Source organism: Oncorhynchus nerka, linkage group LG28, assembly GCF_034236695.1.
Source record: "Oncorhynchus nerka isolate Pitt River linkage group LG28, Oner_Uvic_2.0, whole genome shotgun sequence".
Lineage (NCBI taxonomy): Eukaryota > Metazoa > Chordata > Actinopteri > Salmoniformes > Salmonidae > Oncorhynchus > Oncorhynchus nerka.
In genome coordinates this window covers 23,154,442-23,173,806 of record NC_088423.1, presented here as the reverse complement: position 1 = coordinate 23,173,806, position 19,365 = coordinate 23,154,442, and the positions used below count along the sequence as shown (strand labels likewise).

At 40.7% G+C, this 19,365-nt stretch overlaps 1 protein-coding gene across 2 annotated transcripts in view; it reads right to left on the bottom strand.

Moving 5' to 3' along the window:
* cyth1b (cytohesin 1b) overlaps positions 1–17,665 on the bottom strand; it is a 62,860-nt gene extending 45,195 nt beyond the window's left edge. The window contains exon 1 of one of the 2 annotated variants that reach the window (XM_029640185.2): positions 17,332–17,665. In XM_029640185.2, the coding sequence (XP_029496045.1) occupies positions 17,332–17,413 (82 nt within the window). In that variant the 5' untranslated portion in view covers positions 17,414–17,665. Of the gene's footprint in view, positions 1–1,100; positions 1,319–17,331 lie in introns of those variants that run through there. The other variant, XM_029640186.2, reaches the window with a different exon arrangement.
* Positions 17,666–19,365: the final 1,700 nt, after the last annotated feature.

Here is a 19,365-nt window from a genome sequence, read left to right as displayed (position 1 = left end):
CAGTTACATTTTTTAAATAAGAATAATTACCTGTTACTTTTATTTCTTAAAGAGCAGCAGTAAAATAACAATAGTGAGAATATATAAAGGGGGGTACCGGTAGAGTCAATGTGCGGGAGCACCGGTTAGTTGTGGTAATATGTAAATGTAGGTAGAGTTATTAAAGTGTCTATGCATAGATAATAACAACAGAGAGTAGCAGCAGTGTAAAAGAGGAGAGGGGGGGGGGGGGCAATGCAAATAGTCTGGGTAGCCATTTGATTAGATGTTCAGGAGTCTTATGTCTTGGGGATAGAAGCTGTTTAGAAGCCTCTTGGACCGCTTGCTGTGCGGTAGCAGAGAGAACAGTCTATGACTAGGGTGGCTGGAGTCTTTGACACCAGGCATAGAATGTAGGGCTAAGGGGGGGCATTTTGGATTGGGACACTCACTGGGCAAAACAAATGTCAGGAGTTCTCAAATTCTGTCTGTCTGTCATTTGGGAAAATACATATTGAACCAGGCACACATACAGGACAAAGCAAACCACTCACCAGTGGCAATGTTGCGCACAACTCACACACACGTTGACAACTGTTTACCTATACAAATAAACATTTGATTGATTAAATTGACTTCTACCACCCCACACAACCTTTAACAGAAGAGCATCCCAACAACGTATGTGCGCGCACGCACACACAGCCTTTAAATGTAGCCTCTTTATATCATATCCTTTTAACTGAATCAATGGACCCTTTCATCATATTTATAGACAGACTCATTATGAATTCAGTGTTACACAACGCACACATAGTTGCATGGCCTCAATTCAGTCAGCTAAATGAACCTATTGTTCTAAAGTCGTCTGGAAATTTGCATAAGAAGGAAACCAGATTACAGACCTGTTGCGCTGCAGACTGGGTAAATTAAATTAATTTAGCCAGTCAACTTGAAAACGTACAGCTAAAACATTTGACTAACAGCCAACAGAAACAATGTAGCAAGAATTTAGATGAAAGAGAAATAGCCTACAAGTATTAACTGTTTATAAAGCTAGGGCCTACATCAAATAGCCTCAGCTAGACAACGTTAGGCTAATTAGGTCGGTCGCTACTTACCCACTCCGTCTTCCGACTTCAGAACCATCGTGTAGCCTTTCTGTAAACTACGAATTATTTTAAAACAAATTACAGATTGCTACTTACTTAGCACCACTTTATTTAAGAGCTCAGATTATAAATATTTTTTTGATGATAACTTTTTGTAGACTTTCTATCTTCAAATGTCACAACTGTGAATTGACTCTGAACTGGGGCGTCCCATGCGGTAGAAATGAGGCGTGGTTTAGGAACACTTGCTACTGGGTAGCCAATCAGATGCTTTGCTAAAACCGAGAAAAGGGAAGAGAGAGAGGTGAGAGTATACAAGGACAGAGAAAATGATAGACGAGAGAGAGGAAGAAAAAGAGAGAGGAAGAGGAAGAAAATGGGATAATGGAGGGAGAGGGTTTTAAAGAGCAGCTGTGTGCTTGAATCAGAGCTTCATTCACGAAGTTTGGCCACAAAGAGAGGAAAACAGGATATGCTGAGATAGGGAGAGAACCGGGGAGGAATATAGTCATAGAGAGCATTACATGATATGCCACTGATATCTGCAGAACCAAGGAGAAAAAGTTACTTAAAATAAGGTACACATCGGAATATCTGAGTGCCTTGCACTGAATTTCTTCACATTTTATTGTGTTATAAAGTGGGATTAAAATTGATTTAATTGTCATTTTTTTAGATAAACAAAAAAATGCATAACTAAAATATAGTCGTTGCATAAGTTTTCAGACCTTTTGTTTAGGCAAGCCTAAATTAGTTCAGGAGTAAAATTTTGCTTAACAAATCACATAATAAATTACATGGACTCACTCTGTGAAATAATACGGGTTGACATTATTTTTTTATGACTAACCCTTCCTCTGTCCCCCATACATCAAACAGTATTGAATTTGAATTCCAAGCACAGATTCAACTACAAAGACCAGGGAGGTTTTGAATGCCACATAAAGAAGGGTAGTGATTGGTAGATGGGTAACAATAACAAATCAGACATTGAATATCTCTTTAAGCATGGTCAAGTTAATAATTATGTTGTGGATTATATATTAAACCACACAGACACATAAAATATACCGTTGTCCTTCTGCACGGTGCTGCAAGACAGGAATGAAACTGCTCAGGGATGTTACCATGAGGCCATTGGTGATTTTAAAACCGCTACAATGTCTGTGAGGGTAGAAAACTGGTGATGGATTAACAACATTGTATGGACTCATCAATAATCACCTGAAGGACAGAGTGAGAATAATACAAATATACAAAATAATTTATATGAATCTTTAAAAAATATATATAATTTTTTCTTCCTCTTTGACCTTACAGAATATTTTGTCTAGATTGTTGACAAAAAAATGGCAATTAAATACATTTTTATCCCACTTTGTAACACAATCAAATGTGAAGAAATCCAAGTGGTCTGAATGCTTTTGTAAGGCACTATATATATTATTGGAAGGAATATATTTCAATAGCAAATCTGACCTTTCTGCTTAAGGAGTTTATCAGTAAAATTATTTAAACCATGGTGAATGGTGATTTTACCACAGTGGCAGGAGAGGGCAAGCGCTAAGAAAGAGAGAGGACTAAAAACACATTCAATGGACATTTTTATTGAGCAAGGTTTTAAGTACAGGAATAGGCACTAGATAGGCTTACTGTTCTTCAATCTCACTGTTAAGTTATATTTGGTGAGTTTGTTTTAAAACTGCTACATTTGTCTATGCATAAATGAGGCTCACAGCGGAGAATGTCAGGTTCTATGACTCTGGGTGGAGCAGGCAGAGTCAAGAATAAGCAAATTGGCATATGATGTACACACCAAAAACTGATGGTTCTAAATAGTACCAGATAGGGTTTATTTGGCTTGTAACCAAATCAGAACCCTTTTTTGTGCTACTGAATATAGAACCCTATTTTTAAAGTTACATAAAGAACCAATTCTCATGCGATTCTAAATGGAACCATTTCCCAAGGTTCTATAAATAACCATTAAAAAAGGTTCTATATAGCACCAAAAAAGGGTTCTGTTATGGTCACAACCCAATTTGGGGCTATATAGGGAAAAAAATGTATCAGAAGTTCTTTGTAGATCCTTTTGAAGAACCATACAGGGTTTTTTATTCTGGTCAGCCAATATTATATTGTTAATATTCCATCCATGTTACTTTTATGTTAATTGAAAAGTTGAATCAGGTGAGCTACCTCTGGAACAGCTGGGGGTCCCTGAGAAGAGAATTGAAAACCACTGTCTGATTTAGTCAACCATTCTCATTTGACACAAGGCCATACCTGAGTCTTCCAAAAGACAGCTTAATTGTCTATAGTCATATATAATGTGTAAAAGCATAACACAACACATTAGATAAGCTGGAATGACACAATCATGCACGGTTGTTCAAAAAGTGCTGTGAACAAACCATGCCCCCAAATAATTGAATGAGCTGCCTCCCCTTATATTTAATTAGCATTAAAAGAGCAAAGAACCCTTTTGTGAACTGTAAAGAAACCTTTTGAGAAACTGTTGTATTTGTCATATGCACCAAATACAAATACCGTGAAATGCTTACTTACAAGTCCTTAACCAACTATACCATTTTAAGAAAATAGAGTTAAGAAAATATTTACTAAAAAAACTAAAGTAAAGTTAGATTTGTTTAACTCTTTTTGGTTACTACATGATTCCATATGTGTTATTTCAAAGTTTTGATGTCTTCACTATTATTATACAATATAGAAAATAGTACAAATAAAGAAAAATCCTTGAAAGAGTAGGTGTGTCCAAACTTTTGACTGGTACTGCATATCATTTAGTATAAAAAACTTAAAAAAACTAAAAATATATAAAGAAATGAAGATAAAAAAAGAAAAAGAAAATAACACCATAAAATAATAATAACGAGACTATATACCGGGTTACCGAGTCAATGTGCGGGGGTACAGGTTAGTCGAGGTAATTTGTACATGTAGGTTGTGGTAAAGTGACTAGGCATAGCTAATAAACAGCGAGTAGCAACAGTGTAAAAACAAGGGGGGAGGGGTCAATGCAAATAGTCTGGGTGACCATTTGATTAATTGTTCAGCAGTCTTATGGTTTGGGGGTTGAAGATGTTAAAAAGCCTTTTGGACCTAGACTTGGCACTCCGGTACCGCTTGCCATTCGGTAGCAGAGAGAACAGTCTATGACTTGGATAACTGGAGTCTTTGACAATTTTTGGGGCCTTCCTCTGACACCGCCTAGTGTATAGGTCCTTGATGGCAGGAAGCTTGGCCCCAGTGATGTACTGCACCGTATGCACTACCCTCTGTAGCGCCTTTCAGTCGGTTGCCGAGCAGTTGCCAGACCAGGCGGTGATGCAACCAGTCAGGTTGCTCTCGATGGTGCAGCTGTAGAACTTTTTGAGGATCTGGGGACCCATGCCAAATCTTTTCAGTCTCCTAAGGGGGAAAAGGTATTGTTGTGCCCTCTTCACGACTTTCTTGGTGTGTTTGGACCATGATAGTTTGTTGGTGATGTGGACACCAAGGAACTTGATACTCCCGACCCACTCCACAACAGCCGTGTCGATGTTAATGGGGGTGTGGTTCGCCTTCCTTTTCCTGTAGTCCATGATCAGCTCCTTTATCCTTTTCACTTTGAGGGAGAGTTGTTGTCCTGGCACCACACTGCCAGGTCACTGACCTCCTCCCTATAGGACATCTCATGGTCGTCGCTGATCAGGCCTGCCACCGTTGTGTCAACAGCAAATTTAATGATGGTGTTTGAGCCATGATTGGCCATGCAGTCGTGGGTGAACAAGGAGTACAGGAGGAGACTAAGCACGCACCCCTGAGGGGCCCCCGTGTTGAGGATTAGCGTGGCAGATTTGTTGTTGCCTACCCTTACCACCTGGGGGCAGCCTGTCAGGAAGTCCAGGATCCAGTTACCGAGGGAGGTCTTTAGATTAGTGATGAACTTTGTTGGCAATATGGTGTTGAACACTGAGCTGTAGTCAATGAACAGTATTCTCACATACAGTTAAAGTTGGAAGTTTACATACACCTTAGCCAAATACATTTAAACTCAGTTTTTCACAATTCCTGACATTTAATCCAAGTAAAAATTCCCTGTTTTAGGTCAGTTAGGATCACCACTTTATTTTAAGAATGTGAAATGTCAAAATAATAGTAGAGAGAATTATTTATTTCAGCTTTTATTTCTTTCATCACATTCCCAGTGGGTCAGAAGTTTACATACACTCAATTAGTATTTTGTAGTATTGCCTTTAAATTGTTTAACGTGGGTCAAACATTTCGGGTAGCCTTCCACAAGCTTCCCACAATAAGTTGGGTGAATTTTGGCAGAGCTGGTGTAACTGTATCAGGTTTGTAGGCCTCCCTGTTTGCACACACTTTTTCAGTTCTGTCCACAAATTTCAATAGGATTGAGGTCAGGACATGATGATGGCCACTCCAATACCTTGACTTGTTGTCCTTAAGCCATTTTGCCACAACTTTGGAAGTATGCTTGGGGTCATTGTCCATTTGGAAGACACATTTGCGACCAAGCTGATGCTGCTTCAATATATCCACACAATTTTCTTTCCTCATGGTGCCATCTCTTTTGTGAAGTGCACCAGTCCCTCCTGCAACAAACCCCCGTGCTTCACGGTTGGGATGGTGTTCTTCGGCTTGCAAGCCTCCCCCCTTTTCCTCCAAACATAACGATGGTCATTATGGCCAAACAGTTCTATTTTTGTTTAATCAGACGAGGACATTTCTCTAAAAAGTACAATCTTTGTCCCCATGTGCAGTTGCAAATCGTAGTCTGGCTTTTTATGGCGGTTTTGGAGCTCCTTGCTGAGCGGCCTTTCAGGTTATGTCGATATAGGACTCGTTTTACTGTGGATATAGTTATTTTTGTACCTGTTTCCTCCCGCATCTTCACAAGGTCCTTTGTTGTTCTGGGATTCTGGGATTGATTTGCACTTTTCGCACCAAAGTACGTTCATCTCTAGGAGACAGAACGCGTCTCCTTCCTGAGGGGTATGATGGCTGCATGTTCCCCATGGTGTTTATGCTTCAAATCAAATCAAATCGAATCGAATCAAATTTTATTTGTCACATACACATGGTTAGCAGATGTTAATGCGAGTGTAGCAAAATGCTTGTGCTTCTAGTTCCGACAATGCAGTAATAACCAACAAGTAATCTAACTAACAATTCCAAAACTACTGTCTTATACACAGTGTAAGGGGATAAGGAGTATGTACATAAGGATATATGAATGAGTGATGGTACAGAGCAGCATAGGCAAGATACAGTAGATGGTATCGAGTACAGTATATACATATGAGATGAGTATGTAAACGAAGTGGCATAGTTAAAGTGGCTAGTGATACATGTATTACATAAGGATGCAGTCGATGATATAGGGTACAGTATATACGTATGCATATGAGATGTGCACTATTGTTTGTACAGATGAACGTGGTACCTTCAGGCATTTGGAAATTGCTCCCAAGGATGAACCAGACTTGTGTAGGTCTACTTTTTTTCTGAGGTCTTGGCTGATTTCCTTTGATTTTCCCACGATATCAAGCAAAGAGGCACTGAGTTTGAAGGTAGGCTTTGAAATATATCCACAGGTACACCTCCAATTGACTCAAATGATGTCAATTAGCGTATCAGAAGCTTTTAAAGTGAAATAATCTGTCTGTAAACAATTGTTGGAAATATTACTTGTGTCGTGCACAAAGTAGATGTCCTAACCGACTTGCCAAAACAATAGTTTGTTAAAAAGAAATTTGTGGAGTGGTTGAAAAATAATTTTTAGGACTCCAACCTATGTAAAAGGTTGTAAACTTCTGACTTCAACTGTAGTTCTTCCTTTTGTCCAGGTAGGAAAGGACAGTGTGGAGTACGATTGAGATTTTGTCATCTGTGGATCTGTTGTTGCGGTATGTGGATTTGAGTGGGTCTAGGGTTTCTGGGATGATGGTGTTGATGTGAGCCATGACCAGCATTTCAAAGCTCATCATCGCTACCGACGTGTGTGCTATGCGGCGGTAGTCATTTAGGCAGGTTACCGTTGCTTTCTTGGGCGCAGGGACTATGGTGGTCTGCTCGAAACATGTAGGTATTACAGACTTAGGGAGAGGTTGAAAATGTCAGTGAAGATACTTGCCAATTGGTCCGCGCATGCTCTGAGTACACGTACTGGTAATTCGTCTGTTCAACAGCCTTGTGAATGTTGACCTGTTTGAAGGTCTTGCTCACATCGGCTATGGAAAGTGTGATCACACAGTCGTCCAGAACAGCTGGCACTCTTATGCATGCTTCAGTGTTGCTTGCCTCGAAGCGAGCATAAAAGGCATATAGCTCATCTGGTAGGCTCGCATCACTGGACAGCTCGCGGCTGGGTTTCCCATGGTAATCCGTAATAGTTTGCAAGCCCTGCCACATTTGACGAGCGTCAGAGTAGTAGGATTCAATTATAGTCCTTTATTGACTCTTTGCCTGTTTGATGGTTTGTCTAAGGACATAGTGGGATTTCTTATAGGCGTCCGGATTAGTGTCTCGCTCCTTGAAAGCAGCAGCTCTAGCCTTTAGCTCAGTGCGGATGTTGCCTGTAATCCTTCTACACTTGCATTGCTTGCTGTTTGGGGTTTTAGGCTGGGTTTCTGTACAGCGCTTTGAGATATCAGCTGATGTAAGAAGGCCTATATAAATACATTTGATTTGATTTGATCCATAGCTTCTGGTTGGGATGTGTGCTTACGGTCACTGTGGGGACGGTGTTGTCGATGCACTTATTGATGAAGCCGGTGACTGAGGTGTTATACTTCTCAATGCCATTGGATGAATATGGGGAACATATTCCTGTCAGTGCTAGCAAAACTGTCCTGTAGCTTAGCATCCACTTCCGTATTGAGCGAGTCACCAGTACTTCCTGCTTTTGCTTGTAAGCAGGAATCAGAAGGATGTAATTATGGTCAGATTTGCCAAATGGAGGGCGAGGTAAAGCTTTGTATGTGTCTCTGTGTGTGGAGTAAAGGTAGTCTAGAGATTTTTTTCCTCTGGTTGCAGATGACGCGCTGGTAGAAATGAGGTAAAACGCATTATAGTCCCCGGCCACTAGGAGCGCCGCTTCTGGATGAGCATTTTCTTGTTTGCTTATGGCTTTTTACAGTTCGTTGAGTGTGGTCTTAGTGCCAGCATCGGTTTGTGGTGGTAAATAGACGGCTACGAAAAATATAGATGGTAGATTGTGTGGTCTACAGCTTATCATTAGGTAAGACTTCCTTAATATTAGACATCGCGCACCAGCTGTTATTGACAAATAGACACACACCACCACCCCTCATTTTACCGGACGTAGCGATTCTGTCCTGCCAATGCACTGAAAACCCAGCCAGGTGTATATTATCCGAATCGTCGTTCAGTCACCACTCAGTGAAACATAAGATTTTACAGTGTTTAAATGTCCCATTGGTAGGATGGTCTCGAACGGAGGTCATCCAGTTTATTCTCCAGTGATTGAACATTGACCAATAGAACGGATGGTAGAGGTGGGTTACTCATTCGCCAACGAATTCTCACAAGGTACTCGGATTTGCACCCCCTGTATCTCCATCTTTTCTTCATGCGAATAGTGGGGATTTGGGCCTGCAAAAGTATATCCTTCGCATTAGACTCATTAAAGAAAAAATCTTTGTCCAGTTAGTGGTGAGTAATCGCTGATATCCAGAAGCTCTTTTCGGTCATATTTGTTTTGTATTTTGTATTTATTTTATTTAACCTTTATTCAACTAGGCAAGTTAAGAACAAATTCTTATTTACAATGACGGCCTACCCCGGCCAAATCCGGATGACGCTGGGCCAATTGTGCGCTGCCCTATGGGACTCCCAATCACAGCCGGATGTGATACAGTCTGGATACAACCAGGGTCTGTAGTGACACCTCTTGCATTAAGATGCAGTGCCTTAGACTGCTGTGCCACATAAAAGACAGTATCAGCAACATTATATACAAAATAAGTTAAAAACAATACAAAAAACCATACAAAATAGCACAATTGGTTAAGAGCCCTTATAAGGGCAGCCAACCCCTCCGGCGCCATTATCCTTTTGAAGACCATTGAAGACCTTTGAGTCATTATGATTCCACATACTCTGAGTGTTCAAAACATTAAGAATGTCTTCCTATCATTGAGTTGTATCCCCCCTTTTGTCCTCAGAACAGCCCCAATTAATCAGGGCAAGGACTCTACAAGGTGTCGAAAGCATTCCACAAAGATGTTGGCACCGTTTTGACTCCAATGCCCCCACAGTTATGTCAAATTGGCTGGATGTCCTTTCGGTGGTGGAACATTTTTGATACACACGGAAAACGTTGAGCGTGAAAAAACCAACAGCTTTGCAGTTCTTGACACAAACCGATACACCTGGAACCTACTACCATACCCCGTTCAAAGCCACTTAAATCCTTTGACTTGCCCATTTACCCTCTGAATAGCATACATACACAATCCATGTCTCAATTGTCTCAAGGCTTAAAAATCTTTCTTTAACCTGTCTCCTCACCTTCATCTACATTGATTGAAGCAGATTTAACAAATGACATCAATAAGGGATCATAGCTTTCACCTGGATTCACCTGGGAGGTCAATTTCATGAAAAGAGCAGGTATTCTTAATGTTTTGTGAATTCAGTGTACACAACACATTAGATAACCTGGAAAGACACTCTCACGGTTGCACAAAAAGAACAGTGCACAAATCACGCACCAAAATAGTCTAATGAGCCACCTCCTCTACATTTAATTATCACTCAGAGAGAAAATAACCCTTTTGTGGAATGTACAGAACCATTTAAGAGCTCAAAGTTTTATTTGAGTCATTATGGATTCACATAGAACGATCACCTTTCCCAAAGAACCCTTGAAGAACCCTTTTTGGTGTGTATATGACATTGTTTTGTTCAGTTTGGTTGAAAACACATATCACCGTACAGAACAAACAGAAGCCCCTGTTCCTATAAGCAGGAATATAGACCTGAAAGTATTATTATATATACACTGAACAAAAATATAAACACAACATGCAACGATTTTGAAGATTTTACTGAGATACAGTTCATGTAAGGAAATCAGTCAATTTAAATAAATTCATTAGGCCCTAATCTATGGATTTCACATGACTGGGAATACAGACATGCATCTGTTGGTCACAGATACCTTTAAAAAAAAGTAGGGGCGTGGATCAGAAAACCAGTCAGTATCTGGTGTGACCATCATTTGCCTCATGCAGCGTGACAGGCTGTTGATTGCATGGAGTTGATCAGGCTGTTGGTTGTGGCCAGTGGAACGTTGTCCCACATATTGTTCGGAATTGGAACACACAGTCGTACATGTTGATCCAGACCATCCCAAACATGCTCAATGGGTGACATGTCTGGTGAGAATGCAGGCCATGGGAGAACTGAGAATTTTCAGCTTCCAGAAATTGTGTATAGATCCTTGAGACCTTACTCCATGCATTATCATGCTGAGACATGAGGGGATTGCAGAGGGTGAATGGCACCACAATGGCCCTCAGGATCTCGTCATGGTATCTCTGTGCATTCAAATTGCCATCGATAAAATACAATTGTGTTCGTTGTCCGTAGCTTATGCCTGCCCATACCATAACCCCACCACCACTACGGGGCACTCTGTATACCATAACTCCACCGCCACTATGGGGCACTCTGTTCACAATGTTGACATCAGCAAACCACTCACCCACATGATGCCATACACGTGGTCTGCGGTTGTGAGGCCAGTTGGATGTACTGCCAAATTCTCTAAAACAACATTGGAGGTGGCTTATGGTAGAGAAATTAACATTAAATTATCTGGTAACAGCTCTGGTGGACATTCCTGCAGTCAGTATGCCAATTGCACACTCTCAAAACTTGAGACATCTGTGGCATTGTGTTCTGTGACAAAACGGCACATTTTAGAGTGACCTTTGATTGTACCCAGCACAATAAAAGGCCAATGATCATGCTGTTTATTCATTTTCTTGATATATCACACCTGTCAGGAGAATGTATTATCTTGGCAATGGAGAAATGCTCATTAACAGGGATGTAAACTAATTTGTGCACAAAAATTGAGAAATAAGCTTTTTGTGCTTATTGACATTTTCAGTGATCTTTTATTTCAGCTCATGAAACATGGGACCAACAATTTACATGAGGTGTTTAGATTTTTGTTCATTGTATATATACAGTGCATTCTGAAGTTATTCAGACCCCTTGACTTTATTCACATTTTGTTAGGTTACAGCCTTACACTAAAACTGATACAATTATATATTTTTTTGCAAATGTATTAAAAATTAAAAACAGAAATACCTTATTTACATATGTTTTCAGACCCTTTGCTATGAGACTCGAAATTGAGCTCAGGTGCATCCTGTTTCCATTGATAATCCTTGAGATATTTCTACAGCTTGATTGGAGTCCACCTATGGTATATTCAATTGATTGGACATTATTTGGAAAGGTGCACACCTGTCTATAAAAGGTGCCACTGTTGACAGCGCTTGCCAGAGCAAAAATCAAACCATGAGTTGAAGGAATTGTCCGTAGAGCCACGATACAGGATTGTGTCGAGGCACAGATCTGGGGAAGGGTACCAAAACATTTCTGCAGCATTGAACCAACACTTTACACGTTGCATTTATATTTTTGTTCAGTATATATATATATATATATATATATATATATATATATATATACAGTGCCTTGCGAAAGTATTCGGCCCCCTTGAACTTTGAGACCTTTTGCCACATTTCAGGCTTCAAACATAAAGATATAAAACTGTATTTTTTTGTGAAGAATCAACAACAAGTGGGACACAATCATGAAGTGGAACGACATTTATTGGATATTTCAAACTTTTTTAACAAATCAAAAACTGAAAAATTGGGCGTGCAAAATTATTCAGCCCCCTTAAGTTAATACTTTGTAGCGCCATCTTTTGCTGCGATTACAGCTGTAAGTCGCTTGGGGTATGTCTCTATCAGTTTTGCACATCGAGAGACTGAAATTTTTTCCCATTCCTCCTTGCAAAACAGCTCGAGCTCAGTGAGGTTGGATGGAGAGCATTTGTGAACAGCAGTTTTCAGTTCTTTCCACAGATTCTCGATTGGATTCAGGTCTGGACTTTGACTTGGCCATTCTAACACCTGGATATGTTTATTTTTGAACCATTCCATTGTAGATTTTGCTTTATGTTTTGGATCATTGTCTTGTTGGAAGACAAATCTCCGTCCCAGTCTCAGGTCTTTTGCAGACTCCATCAGGTTTTCTTCCAGAATGGTCCTGTATTTGGCTCCATCCATCTTCCCATCAATTTTAACCATCTTCCCTGTCCCTGCTGAAGAAAAGCAGGCCCAAACCATGATGCTGCCACCACCATGTTTGACAGTGGGGATGGTGTGTTCAGGGTGATGAGCTGTGTTGCTTTTACGCCAAACATAACGTTTTGCATTGTTGCCAAAAAGTTCAATTTTGGTTTCATCTGACCAGAGCACCTTCTTCCACATGTTTGGTGTGTCTCCCAGGTGGCTTGTGGCAAACTTTAAACTACACTTTTTATGGATATCTTTAAGAAATGGCTTTCTTCTTGCCACTCTTCCATAAAGGCCAGATTTGTGCAATATACGACTGATTGTTGTCCTATGGACAGAGTCTCCCAACTCAGCTGTAGATCTCTGCAGTTCATCCAGAGTGATCATGGGCCTCTTGGCTGCATCTCTGATCAGTCTTCTCCTTGTATGAGCTGAAAGTTTAGAGGGACGGCCAGGTCTTGGTAGATTTGCAGTGGTCTGATACTCCTTCCATTTCAATATTATCGCTTGCACAGTGCTCCTTGGGATGTTTAAAGCTTGGGAAATCTTTTTGTATCCAAATCCGGCTTTAAACTTCTTCACAACAGTATCTCAGACCTGCCTGGTGTGTTCCTTGTTCTTCATGATGCTCTCTGCGCTTTTAACGGACCTCTGAGACTATCACAGTGCAGGTGCATTTATACGGAGACTTGATTACACACAGGTGGATTGTATTTATCATCATTAGTAATTTAGGTCAACATTGGATCATTCAGAGATCCTCACTGAACTTCTGGAGAGAGTTTGCTGCACTGAAAGTAAAGGGGCTGAATAATTTTGCACGCCCAATTTTTCAGTTTTTGATTTGTTAAAAAAGTTTGAAATATCCAATAAATGTCGTTCCACTTCATGATTGTGTCCCACTTGTTGTTGATTCTTCACAAAAAAAATACAGTTTTATATCTTTATGTTTGAAGCCTGAAATGTGGCAAAAGGTCGCAAAGTTCAAGGGGGCCAAATACTTTCGCAAGGCACTGTATATATATATACACTGAACAAAAATATAAATGCAACGTGCAGTTATATATATATATATATATATATATATATATATATAACTGCAAAACCTACCCTAAAATCTATAGTAAAAAAGCTAAAATACTGTAGTCCAATCTAGTTCTCAATACATCAAGTAGCAGGGACATATGCCATTTACTGTATGTTTCAGCCCAATAGTAGCCCAGCAACGAACAAGCTAGCGTTGGTTCCTGGAGCAACAACATTCTCATCTGGTTGTACTCTGGAGTCAACTGGATATAAGCACAGCAGGCATGCACAGGCTTTAAACTGTGGTCCTGTCTCCTCTTCAGTCATTCTCATATCGACGTAATCTGTAGAAAGAAAAATACAGGATGTAAAATTAAAATAGCAGTGATAAAAGTGTTATACTAGTTTAGAATTACACATTGGTGTTTGGGTGTGACCCTTAAAGTAGTGAATCAATTATAGCGTGCTAGCCCCCTGTATATACTGTCCGCTACTGCTAGCCGATGGACTAGCTTAGCATGCTAGCCCATTGTATATACTGGTCTATTGTGTGCTACTATCCACAGCCTGCGGCCTGCTAGCCTATCGTGCTAGCTCACCACTGTCGCCTATGCTAGCCACCCGGTACCCTAGCCAATGGCTCTAAAGTGTGACCAAATGTTTGCTCCCATGACCAGTACTTTTGTTTTGGGAGCACCGTGCGGCTAAAAAAAATTGTCCAATAAAAAACATAACATAAGTCAAAAGCACATAAAGTGCGGGGACAAGTGCATTGGGGCAGGGGCTGGAGTACCTCTCCAAAACTCTAGGTTGCATTCTGCCTTTCCCTACAGTTTTCAGTGGTTAGTTTCTCCCACGACTAGCTCATGTGAACTACAATCCCGACACTGTGGTTTAACATTTAGAAAGGTCATCGCTTGCAATACGGCTTTCGAAACATATGGCCCTTAACTTTCATCAGGGATAAATAATTATTCAAATAAAAAAGACACACTTGCTGTAGCAGTTGTGCACAGATCCATACAGCTATGCGTGCTATGCGTGCCTCCAACCAATGAAACTTCACTTCCGATACACTTATACTTACACAGAATTGTTCGGAGCACACTAGATAGCTAATTAGCACAGAAGGTTGCCTCTGACTTCCGTCTGTTTCCCGTAAACAAGTGCTGTAACATGGAGATATGTCTGTGGGGAACACTAACCGTAACCCTATAAAAGGTGTGTATTAATTTAACCTTTTAACGTGTTAATATTCAACAATAAAACTCCATCACACAGAAGACGCCTTCTTCCAATGACTCTTATGTGTAATATAATAGCAATGAGAGGCATGATCAGTAGCCAAGGCTGGAGCAACATCAATATGCTTACTACCAGGTAGCCATATTTGACAGGCAACAGGTGGCAGCCCATGTCGGTCAACAGGCGGAGCTAACTGAGCTGGAGATTAAATTTAACACTGTTTATTGCATTGCCAAAGAGGCTGTAACCAAATTCAGACCCAAGTTACTCACCCAGAAAAATAATGGATTATAAATCAATCCGACATATGGAAATGAGGTGTCCTTCGCAAACATTATTGGCACAATTGAGGACACTATCTGGGAAGAGGATTAGTGCCATCCGGGATCCTTGGGACATTCCTAACCCTAAACCCTAACCCTAAAAGCAAGTTGATTTATTAGCTAAATTCTAGATCAAAGTAATTTATTAGTTATTGTGAGAGGAGACTAAACATTTATTACATTATCCAAGTGTCAGCATGTTGCCTTGTTACAACATTAACATTATTAGTTACATAGTGTTTTATTATTATTATTTTTTGTCGCCTAAACTTTATAAATATATTTGCTGTTGCACGTTTGAATACAATTAACGTTCAGTTTTGTATGTTACATTCTACATTAAGAAAGAATGATAGAACAGTCATTTGCAGTAAAAAAATATATAAATTATTGTGCTCCTAAATTTTGTCTGGTGCTCCTTACTTTTCAACGTTAGAAGCACCAGTGCTACCAAATAAAAAAGTTTATTTAGAGCCTTGACTCGAGCCAACTGTTAATTGATATACTGTATACTGTGCCAACACTGTTGGACCAGCACTACTAATGCTACTTGTTGCCTATATTGTTTATATTGAGTGCTACGTTTAGTCTGCGAAACCTGTGATGCCATTATCCACAATGTAGGCCCTATGCCATACCTGTCTTTGTACTGCTTCCATTGCACTGCTAGCCTACATAGTATCTTGTTAGCATACATTGCTGTTACCCTGATATTACACATTTAATACATGCTGTCTGGTGCTGTCGGGCACCAGATTTCTATATAATATGGTTAGCTTATAGATGATATTTGAAATACCTATGCAGGCTTTGTAAGGCTTGGCAAGCATCTGCAATGTTATCGGGCAGGAACGCGGCCATTATGTAGAACAAACATGTTAAATACATATCTGTATTATTTTAATCTCTTTACTAGTACTTTAAAACAATGCTAGCCTTTTTCACTTTTGATGTGATCATTATTTTGGTTCCAGGCACCCTTTCATTTCTAAGAGTGTAAGAGTCGAGTGTGTTCTCTCCCTTTATTACCGTGCTATGATACAGTACATACCAAAGAAAGAGAGAAAATAGTTCCCAGTTGTTTTAAGTAACATATCACATTAAGTATATGTTTATAGAGTAATGCTTACCTGCCATACTCGGTTGAAAATCTGAAAATATCTTGTGTAAGCTCCTAGTCAGCGAAAGATTTACTGTAGAAAAAAATCCTTTCATTTTTACAGTAAATTACTGGCAGCACAGTAGGCAGTAGGTTACTGTACATTTAAAGTAAATTACTGGCAGCACAGAAGCCAGTAAATTACTGTAGATTTACAGGACCTTTACTGTAACACAAATTGCCAGCATATTCCTGGAACACCTGATTACAGTAACATACTGTATTTCTAGAATTTACAGTGCATTACTGGATGCACAGTTGTAAGTAAACTGTTGCAGATTTACAGTGCAGGTAGCTGCTAGTGTCAACGACAGGCAATACAGTACATTAGGTATTTCAATACTTTCAATACCTATTTTGTAATTTGTATTTCACTAGCCTGAACTAGAATTCATGTAGCCTATTTCCTAACAGTTTAATTACAGTAGAATACATGTTTTTGGTCTTTTCTAATACAAATATATACCTGCAAGTAGCCTGCTTAACTACAACATTCACGGTAACAGTAACACAATCTTTTTACTTGCTATATTCTTGTTTACCTTAGTTTAATACACTGACTGTAAATCGCTCTGGATAACAGAGTCTGCTAAATGACCAAAATGTAAATGTAATAAAAATGTAATTACATATTCACTGTTAGCAATTGCTCACAGTAAATATGTAATTATATATTCTGTGTTTTAAATCACTTGCACTTGAGAAGAGAAACCGATAAACAGGATGGAAGTAGAGAGGGACTTGGCACCTTTGTGCTTGAATTAGAACTTTATTTACAGAGTTTGGCTTTGAAGAAAGAAATGACAGAGCGGGAAAGAGAGAGAGGTAGTGGGAGAGAGAGGGGGGAAAAGCGAAACAAAAATAAAGATAAAGACTCATCTCACACTCAGACACACTTTCTCTCTCTCTCTTGAAATGTGTTGATTTATTTGACGATTTAAAAACACAATTCAACTACACATCTGAAAACAATGTATTTAAAATCATTGCGGATAACAGACGAAAGTTGATCAACTTATTTCCATTGTGGTCCTCTTGTTTTGGCCGGCAGGAAATAAGTTGTTCAGCTTTTCTGTGTTTTCCTTGATCATCAGAGGTGAGGGATGACTTACCTTGAGTTGCTGCAGGTCTTGCTGTTGGACAAAGAAAAGTCTGGAAGCTGGAGGCACACAGCTCACTAACCGTCCCCATCATAGCACTGTGTGTGTGTTTGTGTGGCCTGTGTGAGTTAAACTAGGTGTTGAAGCTAAGAGCCCCAATGTTCTTAGCGTCTCTCCTCTTTTTGCTGTCCTCTCTCTTCTTCTGTCTGTCCGTCCCTCCAGGCAGCCCCCCCTCCACGCATAAGTTTATGAATCACAAAAGTGAAGCGTCCTCTCTAGGTTCAGGTTTCCAGACTCCAGTGCTCTCTCCCCTCCTCTGCCACACACTAACTGACTACAATTAGTACGTTCTCTTTTTCTCTCACTCCCTTCTCTCTCTCTCTCCTCTTCAATCTCATTCATTCACTTGACCTCTATATTTTTCAAGGTGCTGCTTACACACACTCTCTCCAGCACTCTCTCTCTCTCTAGCAGTTGCTGAGATATTCTTAGAGCTGATGACATATTAGACACACACATGCAGACGCCCGCGTGCGCACACACACACACACACGCGCACACACGCACACACGCGCACACACGCGCACACACACACACACACACACACACACACACACACACACACACACACACACCTGCTGCTCCACTCATACAGACTCATAAACACACCTCCTGTTTCACATCCACCCACACACACATCAGAATCCCTCACTCAGACCTGCTAGGCATCCAAGTCACACTATAGGTACTGCACACACACACACACACACACACACACACACACACACACACACACACACACACACACACACACACACACACACACTGGCTATATACAGCACTTACAATCATACATGTACCAGTGCCGTTTAAGACGATCCCATGAGCATGGCCTTATTTCTATTACAGCATGTTGGATGACTCTCATTCATATTCCATATGCCCAGTTCAATGTAACAGCAATAGGTTTAGGCTACTACATGATACTCAAATTTCCCTATACCCATCACGAGGTTGCTACAACCTAGCCTATGAATTAAAGTTTACAATGTAGGTGCACACAGGTCGAGAGACAAATTTGAGGTGACAGACAGTGATGGTCGTTAAGACACTAACAGCTTACAGAATGTAGGCAATTATGTTATGAAAACTTAGGACACTAAAGAGGCCTTTCTACTGGCTGAAAAACACAAAATGAAAGATGCCCAGGGTCCCTGCTCATCTGCGTGAACGTGCCTTAGGCATGCTGCAAGGAGGCATGAGGACCGCAGATGTGGCCAGGGCAATAAATTGCAATGTCCGTACTGTGAAACGCCTAAGACAGAGCTTCAGGGAGACAGGACGGACAGCTGATCGTTCTCACAGTGGCAGACCACATGTAACAACACCTGCACAGGATCGGTACATTCGAACATCACACCTGCGGGACAGGTAAAGGAGAGCAATAACAACTGCCCGAGTTACACCAGGAATGCACAATCCCTCCATCAGTGCTCAGACTGTCCACAATAGGCTGAGAGAGGCTGGACTGAGGGCTTGTAGGCCTGTTGTAAAGCAGATCCTCACCAGACATCACCGGCAACAACGTCACCTATGGGCACAAACCCACCATCGCTGGACCAGACAGGACAGGCAAAAAGTGCTCTTCACTGACGAGTCACGGTTTTGTCTCACCAGGGGTGATGTTCGGATTTGTGTTTATCATAGAAGGAATTAACATTAACACAGAGGCCTGTACTCTGGAGCAGGATTGATTTGAAGGTGGAGGGTCCGTCATGGTCTGGGGCTGTGCGTTACAGGGAAGCCATCCTCCTCCCTCATGTGGTACCCTTCCTGCAGGCTCATCCTGACATGACCCTCCAGCATGACAATGCCACCAGCCATACTGCTCGTTCTGTGCGTGATTTCCTGCAAGACAGGAATGTCAGTGTTCTGCCATGGCCAGCGAAGAGCCCGGATCTCAATCCCATTGAGCACGTCTGGGACCTGTTGGATCGGAGGGTGAGGGCTAGGGCCATTCCCCCAGAAATGTTCAGGAACTTGCAG